Source organism: Ranitomeya imitator, chromosome 7 (assembly GCF_032444005.1).
Source record: "Ranitomeya imitator isolate aRanImi1 chromosome 7, aRanImi1.pri, whole genome shotgun sequence".
Lineage (NCBI taxonomy): Eukaryota > Metazoa > Chordata > Amphibia > Anura > Dendrobatidae > Ranitomeya > Ranitomeya imitator.
In genome coordinates, this window is record NC_091288.1 from 39,410,224 (window position 1) to 39,435,876 (window position 25,653).

The following is a 25,653-nucleotide window of genomic DNA, read 5'->3' on the forward strand; positions in this document are numbered from 1 at the left end:
TCTGAGTGAATTGGATCACACTATGATCACACGGTCATAAGAGTGTGATTTGCATAATTGATCCGGAATATACGCTCGCATGACTCTAACCTTAATGGGGTTGTGCATTACTTGTATAACTCCTTCTTAGGCTAGGGTCACACGAGCGGACATGTTCATGGGCCCATAAAATAACTTGGGTGTTTTTTAAAACACAACCAATTGTGGAAATTATTATTATTCAAAGATCTATTGATTAAAATCAACTTTGGTCATGAGAAAACACCTTTAAATAGGGGCAGATAACCTCTTTATTTTCCATTGAAATTGCCTGCCATAAAGTACATACCCTGCAGACCCAATTAAATAAAAAAATGCCTTATTCCTCCGATATTAAAAAAATATATATCAAAAACAATTAAACACAATTTAGTTTCTACAAACTTATTTCTAATTAATGAAATTAAAACAATTTTATGTATTGCTTAGTCAACAATAATTATGCAAAATTCAATAAAAAAATACTAAATGAATATTTATAATCACTGGTGAAGGACAGTTGTTGCATTTCAATTTCAGGCAAATGTTAGTTATTCAAGCCCACATCATGATACTGCAGACTGCGAGTCGGATTCACTGTGCATTTACCATTTGATAACGGATTTATTTTCTGCTTGTCAGCATTGCTGCCTGGCGGATATTGTTTATGACTGAAAGCTGATTGGAATCGACATGGAGGTATTTATATCTTGTGACCCGACGTGACATCAGGTCTTCATTAAAATCTTCTCTGATGTTCCACTGATCAACTTCAAAGTAACAAAAACTATAATGAGACTAACAAGATGATAAAGTATGCCAATTAGCCGCAAATCATCGGTAATTCAGCTGCTGAGTGTTTCAGGTTGGTACAAAATATACGGAGATTTTTAATCCAGAAAAATAAAAAAGATCTGACCTAGGCTTGTATAACATTGATGCTGTGATCTTCAAAATCAAAACATCATAAAAAGGTAACAGAAAAGTATAAAATATATCTAAAAGTAAAGCAAAAACAAGGAGAAAGTGCAGAGAAGAGCCATAAAAGAACTAGTTCACATGTAACATGTCAGCCCAGTATGCCCTTGTAGTTTTTCTGTAGAAAAAAAAAAATGGGAAATGATAAGAAAAGGGTGAAAACGATTCATTTTATACAAGAGAAAAAAAAAACACTATAAAATGTAAAATGCGAATCTCATTATAGAACAAGGTAACACATAGAAAAAGAGTGTGTAAAAGAACAGTGTGCATTACTGCTGATGGGATTGGTCACTATCTATTTCCTATGGCTTCTAAAGGTAATTAGTGACTTATGCGAATCGTAACGGGGCCCAAAAACAAAACCACAAAGCAGCTCTACAAGAAGCCAGAGCTAAGCGAAAGCACGAAAAAAAAGTCATGATGACACATGATGTTTTCACTGGACTTTATACCCTTCTTGGTCGCAATAACGGAAAAATATTACCCCCAAAAAATAATTTTACCCAAAATGTGAAAAAAGACCCCACAGGAGAACATACTCTTAAACGATAAGAAGATTTACTAGGAAATCCATATATCAGAGGCATACACAACAAACTCCCATATTGTCATGATTCAGTGATCAAATAACCATTTTCTACACACAAGATTTCACGGTGCCAGTTCTCAAACAGTTCAAATGTGACTCTATAAATCCAGACTTAAAGGGAACCTGTCACCTGAATTTGGCGGGACCGGTTTTCGGTCATAGGGGCGGAGTTTTCGGGTGTTTGATTCACCCTTTCCTTACCCGCTGGCTGCATGCTGGCCGCAATATTGGATTGAAGTTCATTCTATGTCCTCCGTAGTACATGCCTGCGCAAGGCAAGTCTAGCCAAATTCAGGTGACAGGTTCCCTTTAAAGGGGTATTCTCAAGTGGTCTCTAGAGCAGTTCAGAGCAGTGCAATTTCCTTACAGTTTCCTCACTTCCTGGTTTCGGGCAGGGCGGACTCTCCTTCTTGACTGACAGCTCTGGTGAGTAACAGAACTGTAGTAATACTAGAAATATAAATCTTAGCAAAAGTTCTGCTATAACACATTCAGCTATCTGTGGTTTGTACTGAGTGTACACTGTTATCGTTGTATTTGTGCAGAGAGTTAACGGGGCACTTGAACAAGCACACAGGTCCTGAGAGTTGTTTAGGAGACCTGCTGTTAAAGCTGCAGCTGGTTATTTATCAATGCATCTCTTCAGAAGCTAAGCAGGAGTGTGAGGAAGGTGAGCAGCTCACTGCTGTATAGAAATTAATGGACTGCAGAGAGCTGACTAGTATGTTAAGAGTTAACCCTTCACCTAGAATGTAACTACTGCGCACTCATGGCCAGGCTCCATGAAAATGAGATGTACACTGTAAAAGATATCAGAGTGGCCAACGGACAGATGATTGGGGGGTCACACAGAATGACATCAATGGTCGTCATACCGAGGTTTGTGTACCTCGGCCTTTTCTAAAATCTGTCTATATAGCAGAAAAAAGTAAAACCTTAATGTTTTCAAATTTTTCATTTCCTAATTTTTTCTTGTATTATAGACATAGAAACCAAGCCAAACACGAGTATGTAATTAAAATTATCATCATTATCAAAAATAGAATTGCTAAATATACTTTCGTCACATTTTACGAGAATCGCAAGGAAAAAATTATCAGTGTAAAACCAGTCCAGCGCCATTATTAATAGCACAGATATAATTACGCTGGTGTCGCCTTTACAATTAATTATTATTAAAAAAAAAAAAATCTAAAAGCAAAAAGTAACAATTTCAATAGTAAAAAAAAAAAATTTCACACTGGCAATTTAATCTTTGCAATTTTTTATAAATGATTTGACGGATTTAATACTGGAATTCACAGGTTTAATGAAGATGCTGCAGTACAAGTAGAGTGGAGAGGTGATAAAATAATAATCTTGTGAGCGTGCCATCAGTCCGCCACGTCACTATCCGCTCTGAATACTAAATACTGTCAGGAGTTTTACCACTGATTACGGTTTCCCAGAATACATTTTATTATTGCTTTGGAACAGATTACTTTTCACTCTTTTTTTTTACGGTTGATCAAGATAAACAGCACAATGTAGTAGTAACTGGACTAAAACTAAAACAACCGTACATTAAAGGGAACCTATATAAAAAAAACAAAAGGGTAAGATAAAACCTGGAGGGTATAAAAGGCCTAGAAAACTGTATTTTTATTAGAATAATTAAAAACAACAACAAAAATACAGAAAACATGTATGGCTGCTGGACAATACTGCAGGGACCCATACAGAAAAATCAATGATACAATACATGAGACAATAGATACCGTATGTTAATTGTTGAGGCCCCCATATACTGCAATAATAAAAAGTTAAAGTTTCCTAAATATGAGCAAGACAAGGGCACATAAGACGGAAAATTTAGTAAACTTAAATATATGCAACCCCTGCCGCCCCGGGATGGATTTACACGTCTGCAGTCACATAGAGTGAGTGTAGACTTGTAGCTTAAAAGGAACCTGTCAGCAGGATTGTGCTCAGTAAACTACAGACAGTGTCAGGTTGGCGCCGTTATACTGATTAAAATGATAACGATGGATGCTACTGCGCAGGTGCCACCGCCGGACTCATGTTGATGGACCAAAATTATACAGATGCATAGCTAAGCAAAATTATACAGATGCATAGCTAAGCAGAGCACCACATAAAGCCCCGCCCACAGTCCGCCCCAGAGCACGAGCAGATCATTAACTCAAAATTGAAAATAAAGATTAAACAAGAACCACAAGACAGATTTCATCAAGCAAGGTATCATTTTAATCAGTATAATGGCGCCAACTTGACACTGTCTGTAGTTTACTGAGCTCAATCCTGCTGATAAGCTCCCTTTAAGGCTGGATAGCCATTTTAACCCAATGCCAGTAATGGTGGACATATCTGTACATTGGTATGACATGTATTTACTTGTCCCTATTGTGCTGAGTAATTTGATAAAAAGTTTGCTCTTGCTCTGCCTAGGTGGAACTGGTGACAATGTCTGTCGGGAATTTATAGTCACCCCTCATTTACCCTGAATCACGGCTTATTACATTGTCATTTATGGAGCATTCTAAAAGCCAGTAAGGACAGTAAGGTAACACTGGAAAAGTGTCTCCTGCCATACATATATTTCATTACTGGCAAGCGTCTGCAGAGTGGATCATAAAAACTTTCATCCCTGGAGACCAGTTTCTTATTAGCGATGAGTGACATAAACTGATGACATAATTAATTTCCCTATAATATTCTACACTGGATGGTCTTTATTGATTGTTAAGTGTTTACTGCATGGGAATCCTGCAGTCAATGACTTCATCTATATGGTAATCTGGTACAGTGGCGGCTTCAGAATTGCAGGCCACAATTAGACATTGATAAAAGACACCAGAAAACTCTGAAGGTCAAAAGAAAGTTCTATATAGAATAACTAACCAAGGACCAACCAGGCTTGGGAAGATTAACTAAGCAAAACGCTCCACAGTTCTGTATTAGGCTGTGCAAAAAAAAAAAAATGGAGCCAATTTTTTTCAAATTAATTTGATACACTTTTTGCATTTTCTTTTTGAGTTACTAAAATTATTTTCAGTGTTTTTAGCATAAAAATTAGAGCTGGTGCAAATTTAATCACTTATACCATTTCCTCGGCCAGAAGAGTGTTCTGTGACCGCTAGACAGGAGAGGGAGTAGCAACTCTTACCTGGCAGAATCCATAGAATGTTCCATGACTAAGGGCTATGGACAGAAACGTGCAATTTTTTACAAAAATGTTCTGTACAATTTTTTGTTTTCATTATGAGAAATAAAGACTAGAACATTTTTATTCATACAGCCATATGGATCTTATTTTCCTCCTTGCGAATTTTTCCAGTGGTCAACCGACTTGGATCCACTAGTCAGGAGCAACCATTTATGCATTACACGGTGAGGCTTGTTTCCACCCCTTTTTTGTTTTATATATCCTTTTCAAAATTTGTTGCTTTAATATGTATCCCTTGGTGCTGCTGCTAGCCTGTGCAATTGCGTTTTGACAGAATTGGTCTCCTTCCCCTTCTGGCAGCTGATAATATAGTCCCCTCCTGAGTTATACTGCTATGCTACTTAAGATAATATGTTTCTTTCCCGACAAGCAGGGTAGAAAGCCATTTCTCTTGTTTGATATAGAGTATACAGAGGATTACTATGAAAAGTCCTTAGTGGTGGGAAAGTGCCTGAGCATGTGTGTCCACCATGTGGACATTGTCCTTCGGAATGAGAAGAGCTGTAATCTGTAATATTTTTAGTACATAAATTAAACCTAATCACTCATCATCATCTTCTCTTACACATGATGAGACAACTCATTTCAGAGTGGAGCCACTTTGGCGGCCAAAAAAATTAAGATAATTGCAAAGTGAAGGGTCATCATAATACATGAATGGTTCTATGTGGTGGCTACTATGGTCGTGATCAGAGGAACTCATATGCCAACATATACTTACAGGGCATATGGTCCGAGGTTGGGCTCATGAGACAACCCCTTTAACAGTTATGGTGTTAGATTTCCCAACTCAGTAGTTGTGGAGATTCTTCCCACTTCCTACAAGGGTGGTCAACCGTAGAAATCTTTTTCCTAAAGCGATCATTTACGAAAACTGTTCTTCTGCTCACAGTTTTGTTTCCCTGCAGCGCCCCCACAGGGAAAATAAAACATTACACACTGAAATCAATGGCTATCTGTGTAATGTTCATATGTCCCAAGTCATGAGCCCTATTATAGTATTAAATATACCGTAGGTTTTCCATAGCATTCAAGGTGGGGTATAGGAATATTGTATTCTAACTTATTATAGTTTGTTTATATAACGCCATCATATTCCACATTGGGGGTCACTATCTACATCAGTATGTCTTTGGACTGTGGGAGGAAACCGGAGAAACCGATGCAAACACAGGGAGAACATACAAACTCCTTGCAGATGTTGTCCTTGGTGGGATTTGTACCCAGGACTCCAGTGCTGCAAATCAGCCGTGCTAACCACTGAGCCACCATAATGCCCATTTTTCCAAGAAAAAAAACTCCAATATTTTATAGCCCTTGTAAAAATTGCACCTTTGGGGGTTCTACTCGCTGACTCTGTTCTGCAGAAACTGATTAATGAAATATGCTAATCAGGGTGCTTGGTGCACTCTTGGTGTGACCAAGAGGCTTGGTGCACCATTCCATCTACTCCTAATGCATGTCAATGCCACCCTTACTGGTGATTGACAGTGCTGGCTTACTTGGCGTGAGCACTGTCTGCAGAGAAATACAGGCCAGTCCTGTCAATCACCAGTGAGGGAGGCGGGGAAATGCAAATCCAGTGGACGGAATAGAACACTGAGCCTCTTTGTCACACCATGGGTGCACCAAGTAGCCTAATTTGCATGTTTGATTAAGCTTTGGTTTCTGCAAGACAGAGGCAGCAATTAAACTATGCCATTTTTATATTCCCTACAAGGCCATGTACTCAGTTTTCCCTATCGGTTTGGGCGGACAGACTCCCTGTAACGCTGAAGATAGTTAGAATGTGTACATAGATGGCTATTTTATAAATGGCCTCTTCAAGACTTCATGGCCATGATACTCGGCCTTTCATAATGTATTTTGCTATGTTACTTGCTCCTTGGAATTATCCTTGTTTTTCTATTTTGGCATTTTCAAGGGCAGAATGAAGAAGTGTCCATGAGGATGCTAGAAATGTTCCGAGGTCCCGGTGGTTGACTGCTGGTTCTCCGCTAGGCACAGAGTGCTAAATGTCTTTCCCTCGCTAAGTATTATCGCAACCAAATGCAACACAAGAATGAAAACAATTACTTTTTCTGTGGGGTACACACTGATTTATATTCTTTTAGATAGAATGCTAAATTGAAATTCTCTTTATAGTTTCAAAGCAAATAAACAAATCTGTCAAAGAGAGATTCAATTGAATATGATGGTACAATTACAGGTTTTTTCCTTTAAAATGAGCTGACGTGATCGATGCCAATTACGATGTCCTGGAGTCGACTTAAGTTTACTTGCTGCTTTTTTGCTCTTTTGCTCAAACGTTTACCTTATTATTCCTACAGAATTAGTTCATGGTATTTTATCACGGAGGGTATGGATTTATCTATCACCTGACAGCTCGTTTCAGGGCATTAAAGAGATTGTCCAACACCAAAATCCAAATACAGTATATATATATATATATATATATATATATATATATATATATATATATATATATATAGATATATATATATATCTATATATATATAGATATATATATATATATCTATATATATATATATATGTGTGTATATATGTATATATATATATATATATATATATACACACACACACACGTCCTAGATTATGTATAGGATGTGATCGATAGAGAGATAATAGAGAGATAGATAATAGATAGATATATGGATGATAGATACAGTATATATATAATAGATAGATAATAGATGGATAGATGATAGATATGTGGCGCCCCAGGGTCCTGGTCATGACAGTGGTGTTGCTTTCCCCTTGGAGAGAGTGATGCTACTTTGGGCAAGAAAGGATAACTGCATCCAGGTATCACAAACATGCAACACATTCACCAGGGGGAGCTTCTGCTCCTATTTATTAGGTCACTCCCCATATATATAATTGGTAGTCTGTAGGGAGAGTTAGTTCCTGACAGAGCTCCAGATAGGAGTTCTGTAGAAGAAAGTTCCAGACAGTAGTCTGAGGAGGACAGAGGGTCCACGGAGCTGTGCATGCCCTCAGAGCTGCAGCTCCTAGAAAGAGACATTGAAAGGCAGAATTGCATTGCAGCGAGCGTGAAGGGAGTCGAAGCAAAGGAGAGGATACCAGAAGGGGACCAGTCCCGCTCAGGCTGCCTCCTTCTGAGGCGCAGAAACCCGGTAGCCGGAACACCAAGGGAGTAAGGACCTCTACGCCTTATTTCAGAGACCGGCAGGACAGCTAATTGCAGGTTACCTGTCCGCACCTACACCCAGGAGGCACGGTGACACCTACAGAGCCAGGTTATCTAAGAGTCCCTATAAACAGGCTCAATCACCAGTCTTACGGGTTTTGTCCTATCCTATATGGGGGACAGAGAGAGCGAAACACCACATCTGTGAGACCCTCATGTGAAGCCATAGGTAGTAAGGGACTACACCACTGCAGCGCAAGGGAAGGCTACTGATTTCCACCTGGACAAGGGAACTCTGGACTTGCCTCCAAACCGGCCGGACTCTGCTAAACATACTGCAACCTTGTGTCCTCGTTCTTCTTTGCGCCACTCACTAATCACCATCTACACACTGGGAAGCCCTGGGAACATACTTTACCTGTGGGAAGGTATACCATCTAGCGGTCATAACATCACCCCAGAGGACCCCTTAAAGCAGCATCGGTCACCCTGACCGAATACCACAGGTGGCATCACGAACATAATCTCTATCCCTTTAAAGACCTTTCCCCCTTTTACATGGGCACCCTGGGCCACGGACCGGGTCGCAGCCACCGTGACATCCCCCTGTGAAGCAGTAGGACCCGGTACCGAGTACCCCTTGCCCGCAGGGCGACTCAGATAGATAATAGAGAGATAGATAGATAGATAGATAGATAATAGATAGATAGATAATAGATAGATAGATAATAGATAGATAATAGATAGATAGATAATAGATAATATATAGATGACAGATAGATAGATAAGATAGATAGATAATAGATAGATAATAGAGAAATAGATAGATGATAGATAGATAAATAGATAATAGATAGGTGATAGATAGATAATAGATGGATCGATAATAGATAGATAATAGAGAGATAAATAGATAGATAGATAAAGAAGCAGCACTAGTAGGCATTATAAAGTCAACTAACTCTTCTCTGTGGTGCCCGACAAAAGCGGGGTGCCACACGTTGGGGTATTTGGCCCAGGAAGCCTTGAAGTCAAAGATGTTCTAACTCCCAGCGAGCCAGCGGAAGGGTGAGACTTTGTCATTTGCACCATCTTTTGTACTTGGACTGGGACTGTAGTATATGTCACTGACTCGCCCTGTGTTGTCTGAGTAGTATTCTACCCATGGGAAACCAGTACGGGCGATCAGTGGGATGACCATTGGTCCATGTGGTCTTTCTGGACAGTCAGGCCAGAGGACAAGAGCACCCACTGGCCCTCGTGTCTCCACAATAACATCTTTCCGTCTCACAAGCCAGGAAGCACATCTTCTCACGCAGACAAGCCTTGGTTTCAGTATTTTTCTTCAAAAGGAAAATTAGGATTAAAGAGACTTAAACTACCCTCCTTGTTTGTAGAGGGTCAAACATGTAAAAAAATATTTGTGTTATTGAGGTGCAGTTACTACAGTATTTATGTCATGGATCAATCACTTCACAGTCACAGTGACTCTGCAGGTCCAGCACCTCCCTATTATGTGACTATCCGTCACCGGAGAATCCTGACAGTATGCACTGTGCGCGCTGTGACGATTCTCAAGTCAGAAGTAGCATAGACTGACTGCAGACTTGAAGGAAGAAGTAGCGGACAATAAATAAATCAAATAAGTGGAATAAGCCCAATAACTCATATATGTGTCCAATTAAGATCCGTGAAAAAAAGGGGACCACTACTTAACGGGTGAATGGCAGACCATTCGGTAAATTAATACAACGTAAAACCCTATGTATGGAAAACAATACCAGTATATAAGAATATATAAATGAAGAAAAATAAAAATATAAAATGTATATATATATATATATATATATATATATATATATGTATATAAATATAAGATAGTAAAAAATATATGAAGACCAAAGTATAATATAGTAAAATGCCTTTATTAAAATAATGTAATGGGCAATAAATGGTAACAACAATAAGTGCCTATAACTGGAGGAACAAATATAAAAATATATATTAGCAAAAATTAGCAATGAAATATGGACGTATAAGGAGGGTAAAATGCCAAAAAATGGCTAAAGGTGGAAATACTCTGCAAAAGTTTATACGGGCTACCGCAAAAAATATATAGATTGTATGCATACAGAAATAATATATATAGAAGTATGAAATACAAAAAAATGGACAATTGCTGGATATATATGAAAGATTAAATACCGTATATGTATAAAATTAATTATGTGAGCCAATAAGTGAAAGTATGAGTGTGAAACCAATTGAGTGAACAACTGAGCAAAAAATTACTCAATAAAAATAAGGTGGACTATGTAGAAAAAAAAAAAATTAATAATAAATAAATAAATAAAATAAATAAATCAAATATAAAAACCAAAAAAAAAAAAAAGGAAAAGTGAGCTGTGCAAAAATGAATGTGTATATATATATATGAAAAGATGCCAAACACGAAAAAAATATATACGAAAAAATAATTAAATTTGTTACACGCCACTGTGAAATACACAGTCCATAAGATATATATATATATATTTAAGTAGAAAATAAGGGGCACAGCCAATTATATATAAACAAAGGTATGGGGCCGGTAAACAGGCGTAAAGTGCATGTGCATATATATCAGATCAATGGCGGACATAAATAGTGCAACATGAGCCCCAGACCAAAGAGCCAAAAGCAGAGTTCCATACAAAATAATGGATGATTACCTCCTCCTAAAACAGTCCAGTCCTCCAGGTACAGAGCACCCCGACGCGCGTTTCGGACCGTGTCCTTCGTCAGGGGTGATTGACAGTGCTGGCTTACTTGGCGTGAGCACTGTCTGCAGAGAAATATAGGCCAGTCCTGTCAATCACCAGTGAGGGAGGCGGGGAAATGCAAATCCAGTGGACGGAATAGAACACTGAGCCTCTTTGTCACACCATGGGTGCACCAAGTAGCCTAATTTGCATGTTTGATTAAGCTTTGGTTTCTGCAAGACAGAGGCAGCAATTAAACTATGCCATTTTTATATTCCCTACAAGGCCATGTACTCAGTTTTCCCTATCGGTTTGGGCGGACAGACTCCCTGTAACGCTGAAGATAGTTAGAATGTGTACATAGATGGCTATTTTATAAATGGCCTCTTCAAGACTTCATGGCCATGATACCTGGCCTTTCATAATGTATTTTTCTATGTTACTTGCTCCTTGGAATTATCCTTGTTTTTCTATTTTGGCATTTTCAAGGGCAGAATGAAGAAGTGTCCATAAGGATGCTAGAAATGTTCCGAGGTCCCGGTGGTTGACTGCTGGTTCTCCGCTAGGCACAGAGTGCTAAATGTCTTTCCCTCGCTGAGTATTATCGCAACCAAATGCAACACAAGAATGAAAACAATTACTTTTTCTGTGGGGTACACACTGATTTATATTCTTTTAGATAGAATGCTAAATTGAAATTCTCTTTATAGTTTCAAAGCAAATAAACAAATCTGTCAAAGAGAGATTCAATTGAATATGATGGTACAATTACAGGTTTTTTCCTTTAAAATGAGCTGACGTGATCGATGCCAATTACGATGTCCTGGAGTCGACTTAAGTTTACTTGCTGCTTTTTTGCTCTTTTGCTCAAACGTTTATCTTATTATTCCTACAGAATTAGTTCATGGTATTTTATCACGGAGGGTATGGATTTATCTATCACCTGACAGCTCGTTTCAGGGCATTAAAGAGATTGTCCAACACCAAAATCCAAATACAGTATATATATATATATACTGTATATATATCTCTATCTATCTATCTATCTATCTATCTATCTATCTATCTATATATATATATATATGTGTGTATATATGTATATATATATATATATATATATATATATACACACACACACGTCCTAGATTATGTATAGGATGTGATCGATAGAGAGATAATAGAGAGATAGATAATAGATAGATATATGGATGATAGATACAGTATATATATAATAGATAGATAATAGATGGATAAATAATAGATAGATAGATATGTGGCGCCCCAGGGTCCTGGTCATGACAGTGGTGTTGCTTTCCCCTTGGAGAGAGTGATGCTACTTTGGGCAAGAAAGGATAACTGCATCCAGGTATCACAAACATGCAACACATTCACCAGGGGGAGCTTCTGCTCCTATTTATTAGGTCACTCCTCATATATATAATTGGTAGTCTGTAGGGAGAGTTAGTTCCTGACAGAGCTCCAGATAGGAGTTCTGTAGAAGAAAGTTCCAGACAGTAGTCTGAGGAGGACAGAGGGTCCACGGAGCTGTGCATGCCCTCAGAGCTGCAGCTCCTAGAAAGAGACATTGAAAGGCAGAATTGCATTGCAGCGAGCGTGAAGGGAGTCGAAGCAAAGGAGAGGATACCAGAAGGGGACCAGTCCCGCTCAGGCTGCCTCCTTCTGAGGCGCAGAAACCCGGTAGCCGGAACACCAAGGGAGTAAGGACCTCTACGCCTTATTTCAGAGACCGGCATAGATAGATAGATAATAGATAGATAGATAATAGATAGATAATAGATAGATAGATAATAGATAATATATAGATGACAAATAGATAGATAAGATAGATAGATAAGAGATAGATAATAGAGAAATAGATAGATGATAGATAGATAAATAGATAATAGATAGGTGATAGATAGATAATAGATGGATCGATAATAGATAGATAATAGAGAGATAAAGAAGCAGCACTAGTAGGCATTATAAAGTCAACTAACTCTTCTCTGTGGTGCCCGACAAAAGGGGGGTGCCACACGTTGGGGTATTTGGCCCAGGAAGCCTTGAAGTCGAAGATGTTCTAACTCCCAGCGAGCCAGCGGAAGGGTGAGACTTTGTCATTTGCACCATCTTTTGTACTTGGACTGGGACTGTAGTATATGTCACTGACTCGCCCTGTGTTGTCTGAGTAGTATTCTACCCATGGGAAATCAGTACGGGCGATCAGTGGGATGACCATTGGTCCATGTGGTCTTTCTGGACAGTCAGGCCAGAGGACAAGAGCACCCACTGGCCCTCGTGTCTCCACAATAACATCTTTCCGTCTCACAAGCCAGGAAGCACATCTTCTCACGCAGACAAGCCTTGGTTTCAGTATTTTTCTTCAAAAGGAAAATTAGGATTAAAGAGACTTAAACTACCCTCCTTGTTTGTAGAGGGTCAAACATGTAAAAAAATATTTGTGTTATTAAGGTGCAGTTACTACAGTATTTATGTCATGGATCAATCACTTCACAGTCACAGTGACTCTGCAGGTCCAGCACCTCCCTATTATGTGACTATCCGTCACCGCCACCAGAGAATCCTGACAGTATGCACTGTGCGCGCTGTGACGATTCTCAAGTCAGAAGTAGCATAGACTGACTGCAGACTTGAAGCCCAAGTCTGGACAACCCCTTTAAGTGCCTTCAAGAAATTTTCACTGAGTATTAGCAGTACTATCCAATCAGTGGTTAAAGCTCTTTTATTTCTAATATTCTCTACAACAAGTAACACTTTGCTGCTATTAAGAATTTTCCATGCATTATAAATGGGATATAAAATTCATGTAGCGGTAACACAGGTGCGTATTTTTTTTTAAATATATTTAACTCTGAAACTTCAAATCTTCCTCTAGCGGAATGGTGACTGCAGGCGGCCTAATTAGTATTACTTAAGACAATATCTATGCAATAGAACGACTACTACAAAAATAAAATAAAAAATTGTGAAATTAACCAGCACATAATTTGGGGCCTATTTAGAAGAATAAATACATACTGATGTTAAAGGATAAATACTTTTATTCAAACACTTAAATGGAACAGAAATAACAGAGAGTTAGGAATTCGGTTCAGTGCAAGCAATCCATTGGGTATTGGCAGGGGGGGAAATGTATGCTGAGAAATGAGGGAAAGAAGGTTCCAGCACCTATAGTGCTGGCAAATGCTGACCAATAGGGCCGATGCACTGAAAAGAGTGGATGGTAACTTACAAATCAGGAGAGTTGGGTCAGATCCTAAATATGTTAGACTTATGTGCAGCAAAAGAAGTTCTAATTCTAACTCGTGGTGAATAAGGGCAGCAAGACCGTGGAGTGAGGGCAATCAGTCTGTGGTCATTTTACCGTCCGCCACCTTCTTTTAGTAAATGATCATAGACTTCCAAACTAAGGGTGGAAGCTCAGAAAAGTAGGTTTTTACACTTACAGATCAGTAGAATTAGCAGCCAGCCCTCAGATACAACCTGGGCTCAAGCCAAAAAGAGCTAAATAACCTGTGATCTAAAGATCAGGTATTGAGCCAAAACGCCAACAAGTGCAGCAGAAAACATGACTCCGACTGTCTAATTCTAGCGGACAAGGTTTTATTGATTTGTTGGGAGCAAAATGCGGTATACGAGTCTACATGAAATCTGTGTGTTTTCCTTCAGAAGAAAGAACAGAGTATAAATGTTATCGAGCTTCCATTCAATACTAATACTTGTACTGTGAGCTTATATTTCAGAGGATTTAGAGGAAATCTGTCAGAAGATTGAGAGCAGCATGATACAGGGGCTGAGACCCTGACTCCAGCGATGTGTCACTTGGTAGTCTGAATGCTGTCTTTGCTACAGATCTGGCGGATCACTGAATGCTGAGCTATGTCTTACCCTGACCACACCCAGGGGCGTAATCATGGTGCTCCACCCCCCAAAAAAAATACAAAAATAAAATAAATTGTTAGGGTCACAGAAAAGCATAACACAACTTTACAGCCCTGACAAACTAATTTTCCTACTATTGGAGCCACTAGATTCCCCTTTCATTGCCCCATAAAGTATGAGGTCAACAAAAGTGCACCCCCAAACGCAGTATGATACCTCCACAGTGAATTCCTCCACACGCACAGTATGATAACACCACTATAGCCCCCCCAGCGGGAAAGTATGGTGACCCCATCACAGTATGATGCCCCAAGACAGCCCTCCATACAGTATAATAGCCCCAACACAACCCTATACTAAGTCGATACAGTTGGGGATGGGGTCTACCAACACTGGTGGTACGCCACTACCGACACCCCTGATTGTGCGTTTTCTGTGTACACTGTGCATAGGCAGAAAGTTGCTAACCCGTAAAACATAGATTCTACTTATTATTTATTTTTTATGCTTTGCTCATATAGCTCCATCATATTCCACAGCGCTTTGCAGGCATTGTGATAAAGCTTGTGAGCCCTACTGGGGACAGTGCTGTGGAAGATGATGGCGCTACATAAGTGAGTAAAATAAATAAATTATAATCACTTTCCCCAATTCGTCTTTGGAATGTGGGAGCGAACATACAAATTCCCTGCAGGTGCCGTCCTTGGTGGGATTTGAACCCAGGACCCCAAAAAGTAACAATACTAACCACTGAGCCAAAGCGCTGTCCAATGTGCGAATTCAGACTAATCCGAAACTGAAAAATAAGCACGAACTGTAAAAACTCACCTACATGACAAGTATAATCAAAAATCAAGCTTTGGTTTAAAATGCTTTTTTTTTTGCATTTATTTCAGAGATTAAAAAAAAAAAAAGTAAAAAAAAAAGTTTTCCACAATATGAAACCTTTGATATCTTCTTTGATAGTTTGCAAACACCATTTATGCAATGTGCTGGTATGCAGCAACCTTTTCCAAGCTAATTGCTTTACGTACTTCAGAAATGTAATTAAAATGAATGTCTCTGCAAAACGACTACAAGCCATACTCATTTGTTTATTTAATTCCTTAATCACCAGGCATTTTCTCAATTTATATGACTCCGCCATCTGCAGCTCCCCGCCTGTAAATGAGAGCTGTGCTGCGTATGTTACGTGGGCAACTGTGTAGAAGCAAAGCCGTAAAAACAATGGGAAGGGAAAGACTACAGAAACAATGTATGACATAAGGCAGATTGTGGCGGGAGATAGATAAGAAAGCCGGGAGGTCGGGAGCGGCCGCACATTTTATAAAGAAATAGCAGATATCTTTTTATTTAGCGCAAAGGGGTTTTCTACCCACGTAGCAGATTTTAAAATACCAAAATAAAGTATCCCTGCTTCTCTTCTTCCATCATTCCACAAGTCATCCTATCCTGGCTGTACAGACATGTGACCGCTGCAGCCAATCACTGGCAGCATCAGTTGCCAGTGATTGGCTGTTGAGGTCACATGTCTGTACAGCCAATACAGAAAGTGGGAGATTTGGCCGTGCTGGAAGAAGATCAGCAAGGTTCTGTAAGGTGTGCATACTATACTTTATTATGTTACAGTTTTTTTGCTCTTATTTTATTCTCTTTGATCCCGAATATTATATATTTTTTTTGTTTTTTAAATCTACCATATGGATCCAGAGACATGTATCTTTTTATTTAGCAAGCCCAACATTCTAACTTGTTTGGCCTTGCTCACAGGGTCATTATTAGAGTTGAGCAAAGTTTTTCAAAATTGATTCCAATTATGATCAGCGGCGAATATTGTTTTCTCAAAATTCGTCGAACGTCATTGGAGTCAATGGGAGTAAAAATGACTGAATCTGTTCGGAAACGATCATCAAAGAAATTTGGCATGAATAGGGCACCAATACGGCACAAATATGGCAAATTCAACTTCGGCGACCGAATCAGAACATACTGTATTTTCCGACGTATAAGATGACTTTTTAACCCCTAAAAATCTTCTAAAAAGTCGGGGGTCGTCTTATACGCTGGGTACATTATCTCCGGTCCTTCGCGCAATGCATCCTTGGGAGCGGAGGCCGCCGCTTGCACCGCTGAGAGTCGGGGGGCGTCGGAAGGTGAGTATTTCCATATTTTTTATTTTTATTCTTTTTTTTACATGAATATGGATCCCAGGGCCTGAAGGAGAGTCTCCTCTCTTCCAGACCCTGGGAACGGTCCGGACCGCACACGCCGCATAAGACGACACCCGGCATATAAGATGACCCCCGTCTTATACGGCGAGTATATCCCAAACTCCATATTTTATATGGAAAAGTTGGGGGTCGTCTTATACGCTCAGTCGTCTTACTCACCCGAAAATACGGTATTCTCTCAACTCTAGTCATTATGCATCCCACCAAAGAATTCTGTGAGCCACACTCCCTTGGTAAAGACAAAAAAAAACAGCACTGCATAAGGCTATGTTCATACGTTGCATTTTTCTTTTATTATTATCCATTCATTTTGTTGTGTAAATTAAAGGCTACATTTTACAGTACCAGCAGTCCTTTGACAACTGCAGGATGTCAATTCTTTTAGTGTTTTTGGGGAGTGGGAGAATGTGTGTTTTTTGCCCCTATCTTTACTAAAGGGTTGTCCGAACTAAATTGATAACTGTGCAGTCACGCAGTGTGACTGCCGATAAATGTGTCCCCCAGCGCGCGCACTTGTGCACTGCGGAGATTCACCGGTTTCTCAGCTGGGAATGGCGGCTATGTATGCGTTATACATACTCCTGAACTCCACTAGTGAGCACAGCCTCGCTCCATACTCCTGTATAGAGTGAGGACGCGCCCCATCTAGTGACATGGTCGTTGGTCGTCCAGTGGGCACGGCCGACTATGCTCCATACGGACTCTGCCCAGGAGCATGCATAACGCCTACACACCCGCCGGTCCCTGCTCAGAAACCAGCGAATCCCCCCAGCGCACTGAGGGAGCACAGAGTGACTGCTGCTTATCAATTTAGACCGGACAACCCCTTTAAACATGTACTGTAGACAAATGACACATATAATCTGCACCAAAAAAAGCAGCAAATCACGTTTTTTTTTTTGTTTTTTTTTTTTTTACAGCCAAGAGAGCAGGTTTTGCATAAAAAAAATGCAGCAAAAAAGCAACATGGAAGCGAGTGCTAAAATCTAAGCAAATACTGATGTCTTTGTTCACCTTGATGCAAGCACCATACATCTGAATGCAGACGGATTTATGCAGCAAGTTTCCCCCCAGGTTTTCGCAGGAGTCGTGCCCTGTCTACAGAGGTTTCTGCGTGGCACAAATTACATAATTACATTTCGACACAACTCTTTTGTGTATTTTAAAGTACTGGATGGAGTAACTCATTACACTTTAGGCTGTGTGCCCACGTTCCGGATTTTTAGCATTTTTTCGCTATAAAAACGCTTATTTTAAGCATCCCATTAACTGAATGCATTCCGCAATTTTTGTGGCCATGCTCTGTTTTTTTCTGCAAAAAAAGCAGCATGTTCATTAATTTTGCGGAAATCTGCAGATTTGCCTCTATATAATAATGTATTGGGACTCTCCAGAAAAAAAACGCAAGAAAAACGAGACAAAAACGCAAGAAAAACGCGAGCAGATTTCCGGCGAAAGGAGTCGGGATTTGATCAGGAAAATTCTGCATACTTTCTGCAACGTGGGCACACGGCTTAATAGTACAGGAAAATAATTTAATTTACCGGTATATGTTATAAAACGTTGTTTCTTTTACAACACAAGGTGATGGAAATGGATAAAAATGCATAATATACGACTCGTGCATTTGGATTTGCCTAGAATGACGGTTACCGAAGACATTGACAGATCTAGCAACTGGAATCTTTCCTAAATGCTAATGAATGCTTAAAAAAAGAATAAAAACTACCAGGACGCGACAAAAAATAATCATCAGTGAAACGCATTATATCAAAACAGATTTCTGCTCCATATCTCGGATGTGATCAAGGACAAAACTTTTACTTTTGTTTCCAGATTTATAAAGGTGAACTTCGAGCTGCAGCACATATTAAAATTCCGAGAAAGCGAAAGGTCCTCCGGTTCTCGGCTGCGCGTTACACCTTGTCTGTCACTCATTTCCTAATTTATCTAATAGATTTTCAGGCCCAGACACGTACGCCAATCTCGGAGTTAGGACGCTGAATACATAATATATCCTTGCATCGAGTAAAAGGATGATTGTCTGATTTACACATTCAGCATCCAGAGCGGACTAGCTGGGAAGTGCTGGATACGGAGACACGGTCGGCAAAAATAATGTCATCTTTATAGCAATTTAAAGTCTGTGATAAAGCGGAAATGTGATCAGATATGCATCAGACTCTGAGGAACGATGCACAGATACATCCGCATTTCATGCATTTATTACACACTCACAAAAAAATAATTTACAAATGTGAGATTTAAGATAAATGGCAGCGCAGACAACCCCTGTACCGTCCATACGCACATTTATGGATCCCCTCTAGAGTTGGTTCCAATTGCCACGCCGGAATCTGTCCATTGGGTGCATCACTAATCTGTGGCAGTTGGATGGAAGTCTTGAGATCATCCACGGCTTTTCTTATTAGCCATCATGGCAAGACGTCACGCCGCAACGATGACCTCACCCCAGGCGAAGAAGAGCCCCAGAAATATAAGAGACAGTTCTCTTGTCCAGAGGCTACAGATTACTGACATGGCCGATGGACCAGGTTCTGCAAGTTGATTCACACCAACTCTAAGCCCCTATAAAAGCCAAAGAAGAGACATACAAATAAACAGTGTCTCTTCTTGCTTTGATGGACTCAAAACTTCCTCCTGGATGACCATTCCTTATTTTAGCCTTTATCTAACACTACACTGACTGTTTCAGGGGAAATGTGTCACGGGGCTACCGCGACAGAGAGGTTCCAGAGAACCGCAGCGCTCTGGGCCTCGTTCACACACAGTGAACAGAAGCTCTTCTCCTGTGTTCTGACCTGGCTGCTTTGTGCCAGAAGTACAGGAGTTAACCTTGTTGCTGAGTTGCTGTGAGCTGGGTCTCTCAGCTGAAATGGATTTTGTAATCTCATCCTCTATATAGACCCAGCCTTGTCTACAGCTAGAGTCAGTGATCAGTTCTGCTGCCTGGATTGGAGTGAAAAGGAGTGTGGGATTTGGAGCTTGGAGGTTTATTTACAGAGATTGGTGTCTGCTGTTTTGGTTGCATATTAAACCTGTTTTCCTTCCTACTTTTTTCCTTCTCTTTCCTTCTCTGTGTTTCCTCTGTGGTTGTGTGAGCATTTGGTGAGTTTGAGACTTTTAGTTACCTTGTCTGTATACCCTGTTTATTGTTGTATTTATACACTGGTGCAGTCCACCTCCCTTGGGGGGAGAGGGGGCCACTGATAGGGCCTGCACAGGAAACAGGGATACGCTGGCGGCTCAGGTCTCCTAACCATCATAGGTACCCCTGAGATAAGGGAAAGCCAGGGCCCCATTATAGTGGCAGGGACAGGTGCGGGTCCTGCCCCTTTATCACCGTTAACGGCGTGACAAAATGTAAACAAAACATATTAGAAACTGGGCCTGTAGCATCAATTTAAAAGGGGTGGTCCAGCCTTAGGCTACAAGCTTGCAATCACTCTATGTGACTGCAGACTTGTGAATCTGCACTTTGCGCTGTGAGGATTCTCCGATGCCGGCGGCGGGAACGTCACCGCAAATATGTCATCTGCGTATGTGCAGTCACATATCGACTAGATGGATGCGGCCTCACTCAGTGCAAGTGTATTGATGGAAGCCAGACACAGTCTAGTCACAATGTGGCCAGAAGTATGAATATCGCATTCTTGTGATCACATAACCGCCAGCACCTGGTGTTGGAATCAGAGAATCCTCACAACACACAGTGTGCGCGATGTGAGGATTCAAAAGTCTGCAGTCACAAAGAGTGACTGCAGACTTATACCCAAGGCCGGACAATCATTTTAGTCCTTTCACTTAAATATGATTTTGTTTTATAGGGGCTAAGTTCCTTTTATAAATCTCCGAGTAGTTTAATTAGCATTTTTGGGGTTGTAACAGACTTCTTTTAAGGATTCTTATTAGTGATGAGCGAATGTACTCGGATAACGTCTTAGCCGAGCATGCTCGGGTGTTTGCCCAGCATTTGGGCGTGCTCGGATATTATGTTCTAGTCCCTGCTGTTGCTTGATTTGTGGCTGTTAGATAGCCTGAACACATGCAGGGATTGCCTGTTATTTACGCTTTTCCCACATGTATTCAGGCTGTCTAACAGCCACGCGGATTCAAACATAATATACGAGCACGCCCAAATGTTGGGATAACACCCGAGCGCGCTCTGATAAGACGTATCCGAGTACATTCGCTCATCACTAGTTCTTATAAGTGGTGTATTCTGTAACCGCAGCACATAAGCACTTCTGAAGATCATAGAAAAGTCACAGCTGACAATACGCACAGGAGTCTACTGACTACAACCAGTGTGCTGAGATGAAGCGCCCTCCACACCTCATCACCATCCCAATGTGTCCCCGCCGTCCGCCTTTGTCGTTGACTTGATGAGGACATCGCTCTAAAACTCAGCTCCTACTCGACAGTCACAATGTTCTTTTAAAAGGCGTATGTCATTTCTTCCACCATCGCTGATCAAATCTCCCGGTGAAAAATGTTCTAACCATGCGTCTTGTAAAACAGCCATACTTTATTCCTGCCAGAGTCGGATTGCTGGAGTGTGAAAGAAACTCATTAAAAATCTCTTACTGTGATCCCACAAAGAAGAAAAAAAAACACATAATGATGTATTCAGGGAGCCTACAGCCACTTTCATGTATGACGGCAATTAATCTTGACAATAAGTCATCAGAGAGTATTAATCCTCGTCGCACCGAGATATTCAACGAGGGTGAGAAAGAAATATGTATCTTCCCATTACTGTGGCTTATAGGACAAGAACAAATAGTGACAAGTAGCTTCCATTGTGTTCAGCAATGACAATGGCTTCAACGTTGCTGCTTTTGTGACACGCGGCAAGGATATTTAGATTTTTATAACATGCCGAAACGTAATCTCCGGTCGTAATATCAGTGGGAGAGCTTTGCTCATTAGAAACATAAAATAGATTAAATGGAGATGAAATGCTATTATCTGTGCGCTAACCTCAGAGGAACTCGCACACAAAGCTTTAGCCTCTTTTCCGAAAACTACGGGTATTCAGAGGGGAGAAGACCCCATAGTAAAAATAATATCGGAATCCCACCTTGGAATTCATTCACGCCAACACACCTTCATAATTTCAAGCTACCTTAAGGGAGATGCCTCCATTTTTAAATCCAAGAACTTGGTATTTTTTATCCTCTACATTCTCAAAAGCCGTAATTTATTGCTTACGTCTCATTTCCTAGGTTACCGGCCACCGCTGCAGTCTATCAGCATTGGCTGGTCTCCTAGGCAAGGAGCGCAGTGCTTACAAGCTTTTTCCAATGGAGCTTGCAAATGCTGCACTGATGCCGACCACAAGACTGTGCCCCTGCACTCCTCTGATGCTGCAGAGGTAAACCTGTTTGGGCCAGTGAGACAATGAGGCTCCTGGTCCGATCTATCAGTTAATCAACGAGGCTACTATTCAACAAGATGAGACAACTCTTTAAATCCACTGGTAATGTGACATTGAAAAAAAACACTTTTCACATATAAAAGGGTTTACTTTTAGTTAATAAAATAACTGTAAGTTTCATTATTTCATTAATTTTCAAACCACTTAATATGCAGTTTGCAGCCTGATCCAAGTTTCTGATTATTTTCTTCTGTGAGTGTCCCCTTCAGTAATATAGGCTGGATGTGAGGTCTGTGGGTATCCGTATCCGGTGTGGATGTCTTCACTAGCTTATACATCAGCACAAGTTCTATGTGACACTTATTTTCTCTTCATGTGTTTTCCTTCTGAAACCGTTTTCACTGCCCTCTCTGAGACTTTAGCTGCTTTCTCTTATATCCAAATTGAGTTCATCTATATTTATAACTGCTACCTCTTGCTATCTCTCACACTGAGATAAGGGAAAGGGGTGAGAAAAGAGAGCCATCAGAACTTATTAGGAGCTACGGTTTGCAGAGCAAGTAGCAAAATGGTAGAAAACTTTTAATGAAGACTATGTAAAAAGTGATATTTAAGACTGCATTTAAGAAGCAATATGAACAATTCCTTGCAATGGTATTATCAGTAATAATATCTGAATGCTACCTTGAAAATTACCCCAATAGATATCTACCCAATAAGGTAGAGTCCAACCCTTCAACGAGCCTTGCAACAAGAGAGGGGCCATTAGCTACCCCAGCTACCTATCGGCAAGCCTTGAAACATAACTAGGGATATTACTCAAGCCAGACACCAGACAACCATCTAACAAAATTGTTCTGTTTCTTTCCAGGAATGAGCTAAATTGGATATATTTTCCTTCTTATCTGAAGCCTGTTTTGCTGCCCTCCCTGAGACTATAGCTGCTTTCTCCTTTTGTCCAAATTAAGTTGATCTGTATAACCCCCTCTCTCCTGCTACCTCTCAAACTGAGATAACGGAAAGGGATGACAAAGGAGAGCCATCAGAATTTATTAGCTAAAGAGCGAAGGGCTTAATATAATCTTTTATGAAGGTGCGAATACTGATAGGTAGAAATGAGGTCGTCAAGGGTCAACTCTCTACAGAGGACAACCACTGATATTGGAGTAAACTCTCATTAAAAAAAATCAGCCGATGAAACACTATGACTCTTCAGCCTCTTTATAATTTGTTATGCGTTGTAAACAAACTTGTCTGAGAAAGGACAGCTCCATATCCATCAAAGACTGATTCAGAGAGCTCGAATGACACTACTATAAATGAGCAGAATATCAAGTTTAAACAAGTCTGAGACTCTGATGGCTGTAAACAGATTTGTCCTCAAAAAAGGCACAGAGAGCATCCATCAAGAAGAAATGTTTGAACTCACAGTTCTGAAGTCTACCAAAACATCTCCTTATATATGGCAACATTTTAGGAGTTGCTTTGTTTACAAGCTCAGCACAGCGGTAAAAGTTTCCCTAACGTGACAGCGTTCCTCAACTGACACCAGAAGTCCCATTACACAGAGGAGTCCACCCCTCACTTTTGCTTGAATTTCACTGAAGACTCCCAACTTTTCTCGAAACCAATCCAATGCAATAGTTTGGGCACCCCTGATCAAAATTACTGTTAATGTGAACAGTTAATCAAGTAGAAGATGAAATGATCTCAAAAAGGGCCAACGTTAAAGATGACACATTTCCTTGGTATTTTAGACAAAAAAATATATATATTTTTATCTTTTACTTTTTAAAAATTACAAAAAAGGAAAATGGGTTGATGGAAAAGTTTAGGCAATCTGCATGGTTAGCACTAGGTAGCACCTTTTTTGCAAGTAAATGCTTTTTGTAGCCAGACAAGAGTCTTTCAATTCTTTTTTTGAGGGATTTGAATCCATTCTTCCTTGGAGATTTCTTCCAGTTTTGTGAGATTCCTGGGTCGTCTTGCATCCTCTGCTATTTTGAGGTCTAGCCACAGATTTTCAATGATGTTCAGATCAGGGGACTGTGAGGGCCATTGTAAAACTTCAGCTTGCGCCTTTTGAGGTCGTCTATTGTGGATTTTGATGTGTGTTTAGGATCATTATCCACTTGTAGAAGCCATCCTCTTTTCAACTTCAGCTTTTTTTCTTTTTACAGATGATGTTATGTTTGCATCAAGAATTTGTCGAAATTTAATTGAATCCATTATTCCCTCTACCAGTGAAATTTTTCCCTTGGCATTGGCTGCAACACAACCAAAAATCACGATTGATCCTCCCTATGCGTAATGGTTGTCGAATGGTTGTTCTTTTCCTGAAATTCTGTGCCTTTTTTTCTCTACACATATCTTTAATCATTGTGGCGAGAGTTCTATTTTAACCTCTTCGGTCCACAGGACTTATTCCCAAAATGCATCAGGCTTGTTTAGATGTTCTTTTGAATATCTCTGGTGCTGCATTCTATGGAGAGGACACAGGAGAGGTTTTCTTCTGATGATTCTAACATGAAGGTCATATTTGTAAAGGTGTCTCTGGCCAGTAGAACAATGTACCACAACTCCAGAGTCTTAAAAAACTTTCTCAAGGTTTTTTTTTGCAGTCAAGAGGGGGTTCAGGTTTGCCTCTGTAGCAATCCTACAAGCAATTCTCATTGAAATTTTGCTTGGTCTTCCAGACTTGATCTTGACCTCCACTGTACATGTTAACGGTCATTTCTTAATTACTCGAAAACGCTTTGCTATCTTCTTGTAGCCTTCTCCTGCTTTGTTGCCTCCACCCTTTTCTATTTTCAGAGCCCAAGGCAGCTGAGTAGAAGAACCAATAGCTGCTGTTTTTTGGCACAAGGTTAGAGTACGCTGGTTTTTTAAAAAGCTGGGAAACTTGTATCACCTGGCCTTTGTTAATGATGATAGTGAACAAGCCAGAATGCTAACAGGCTAGTTAAGGTCTGAAACCTTGGTCAAAGTTATCTGTGCAAACAAATCTCCTAGAACGCCCAAACTTTTGTATTGGACAGTTTTCCTATTTGTAATTTTTAAAATGTAAAAAAATAACAATTTTTTTTTGGCCTAAAATATAAAGGAAATGTGTAATCTTTAAGTTTAGTCCTTTTAGAGATAATTTAATCTTCAACTTGCTTATCTGTTCACAATAACAGTAATTTTGATCAGGGGTGCCCAAACTTTTACATGATGCTGTAACAGCAAAACCACATACACATATATCCGGGATGGACACAGACAGAAGAGGGCCCCTGTGCAACAGTGCATGGGCCCTTTACAGAGCAATAAAGTGTCTGTTACAGAAGCCGCCTGCTGCTGCGGAGATGGAAGGTGGCCCCGTTACTAGCCAATAGCCAAGGCAGAGTAT

The 25,653-nt window shown here is 40.1% G+C and overlaps 1 protein-coding gene across 2 annotated transcripts in view; it reads right to left on the reverse strand.

The window, feature by feature from the left end:
* The window catches only part of STK39 (serine/threonine kinase 39), a 339,349-nt gene that overhangs the window by 152,918 nt on the left and 160,778 nt on the right, over positions 1-25,653 (reverse strand). The window contains exon 15 of one of the 2 annotated variants that reach the window (XM_069733078.1): positions 274-1,114. The exons of the other annotated variant lie outside the window; for it this stretch is intronic. Coding sequence (XP_069589179.1) covers positions 1,069-1,114 — 46 coding nt within the window. The 3' untranslated portion in view covers positions 274-1,068. Of the gene's footprint in view, positions 1-273; positions 1,115-25,653 lie in introns of those variants that run through there. 2 annotated transcript variants of the gene reach the window in all.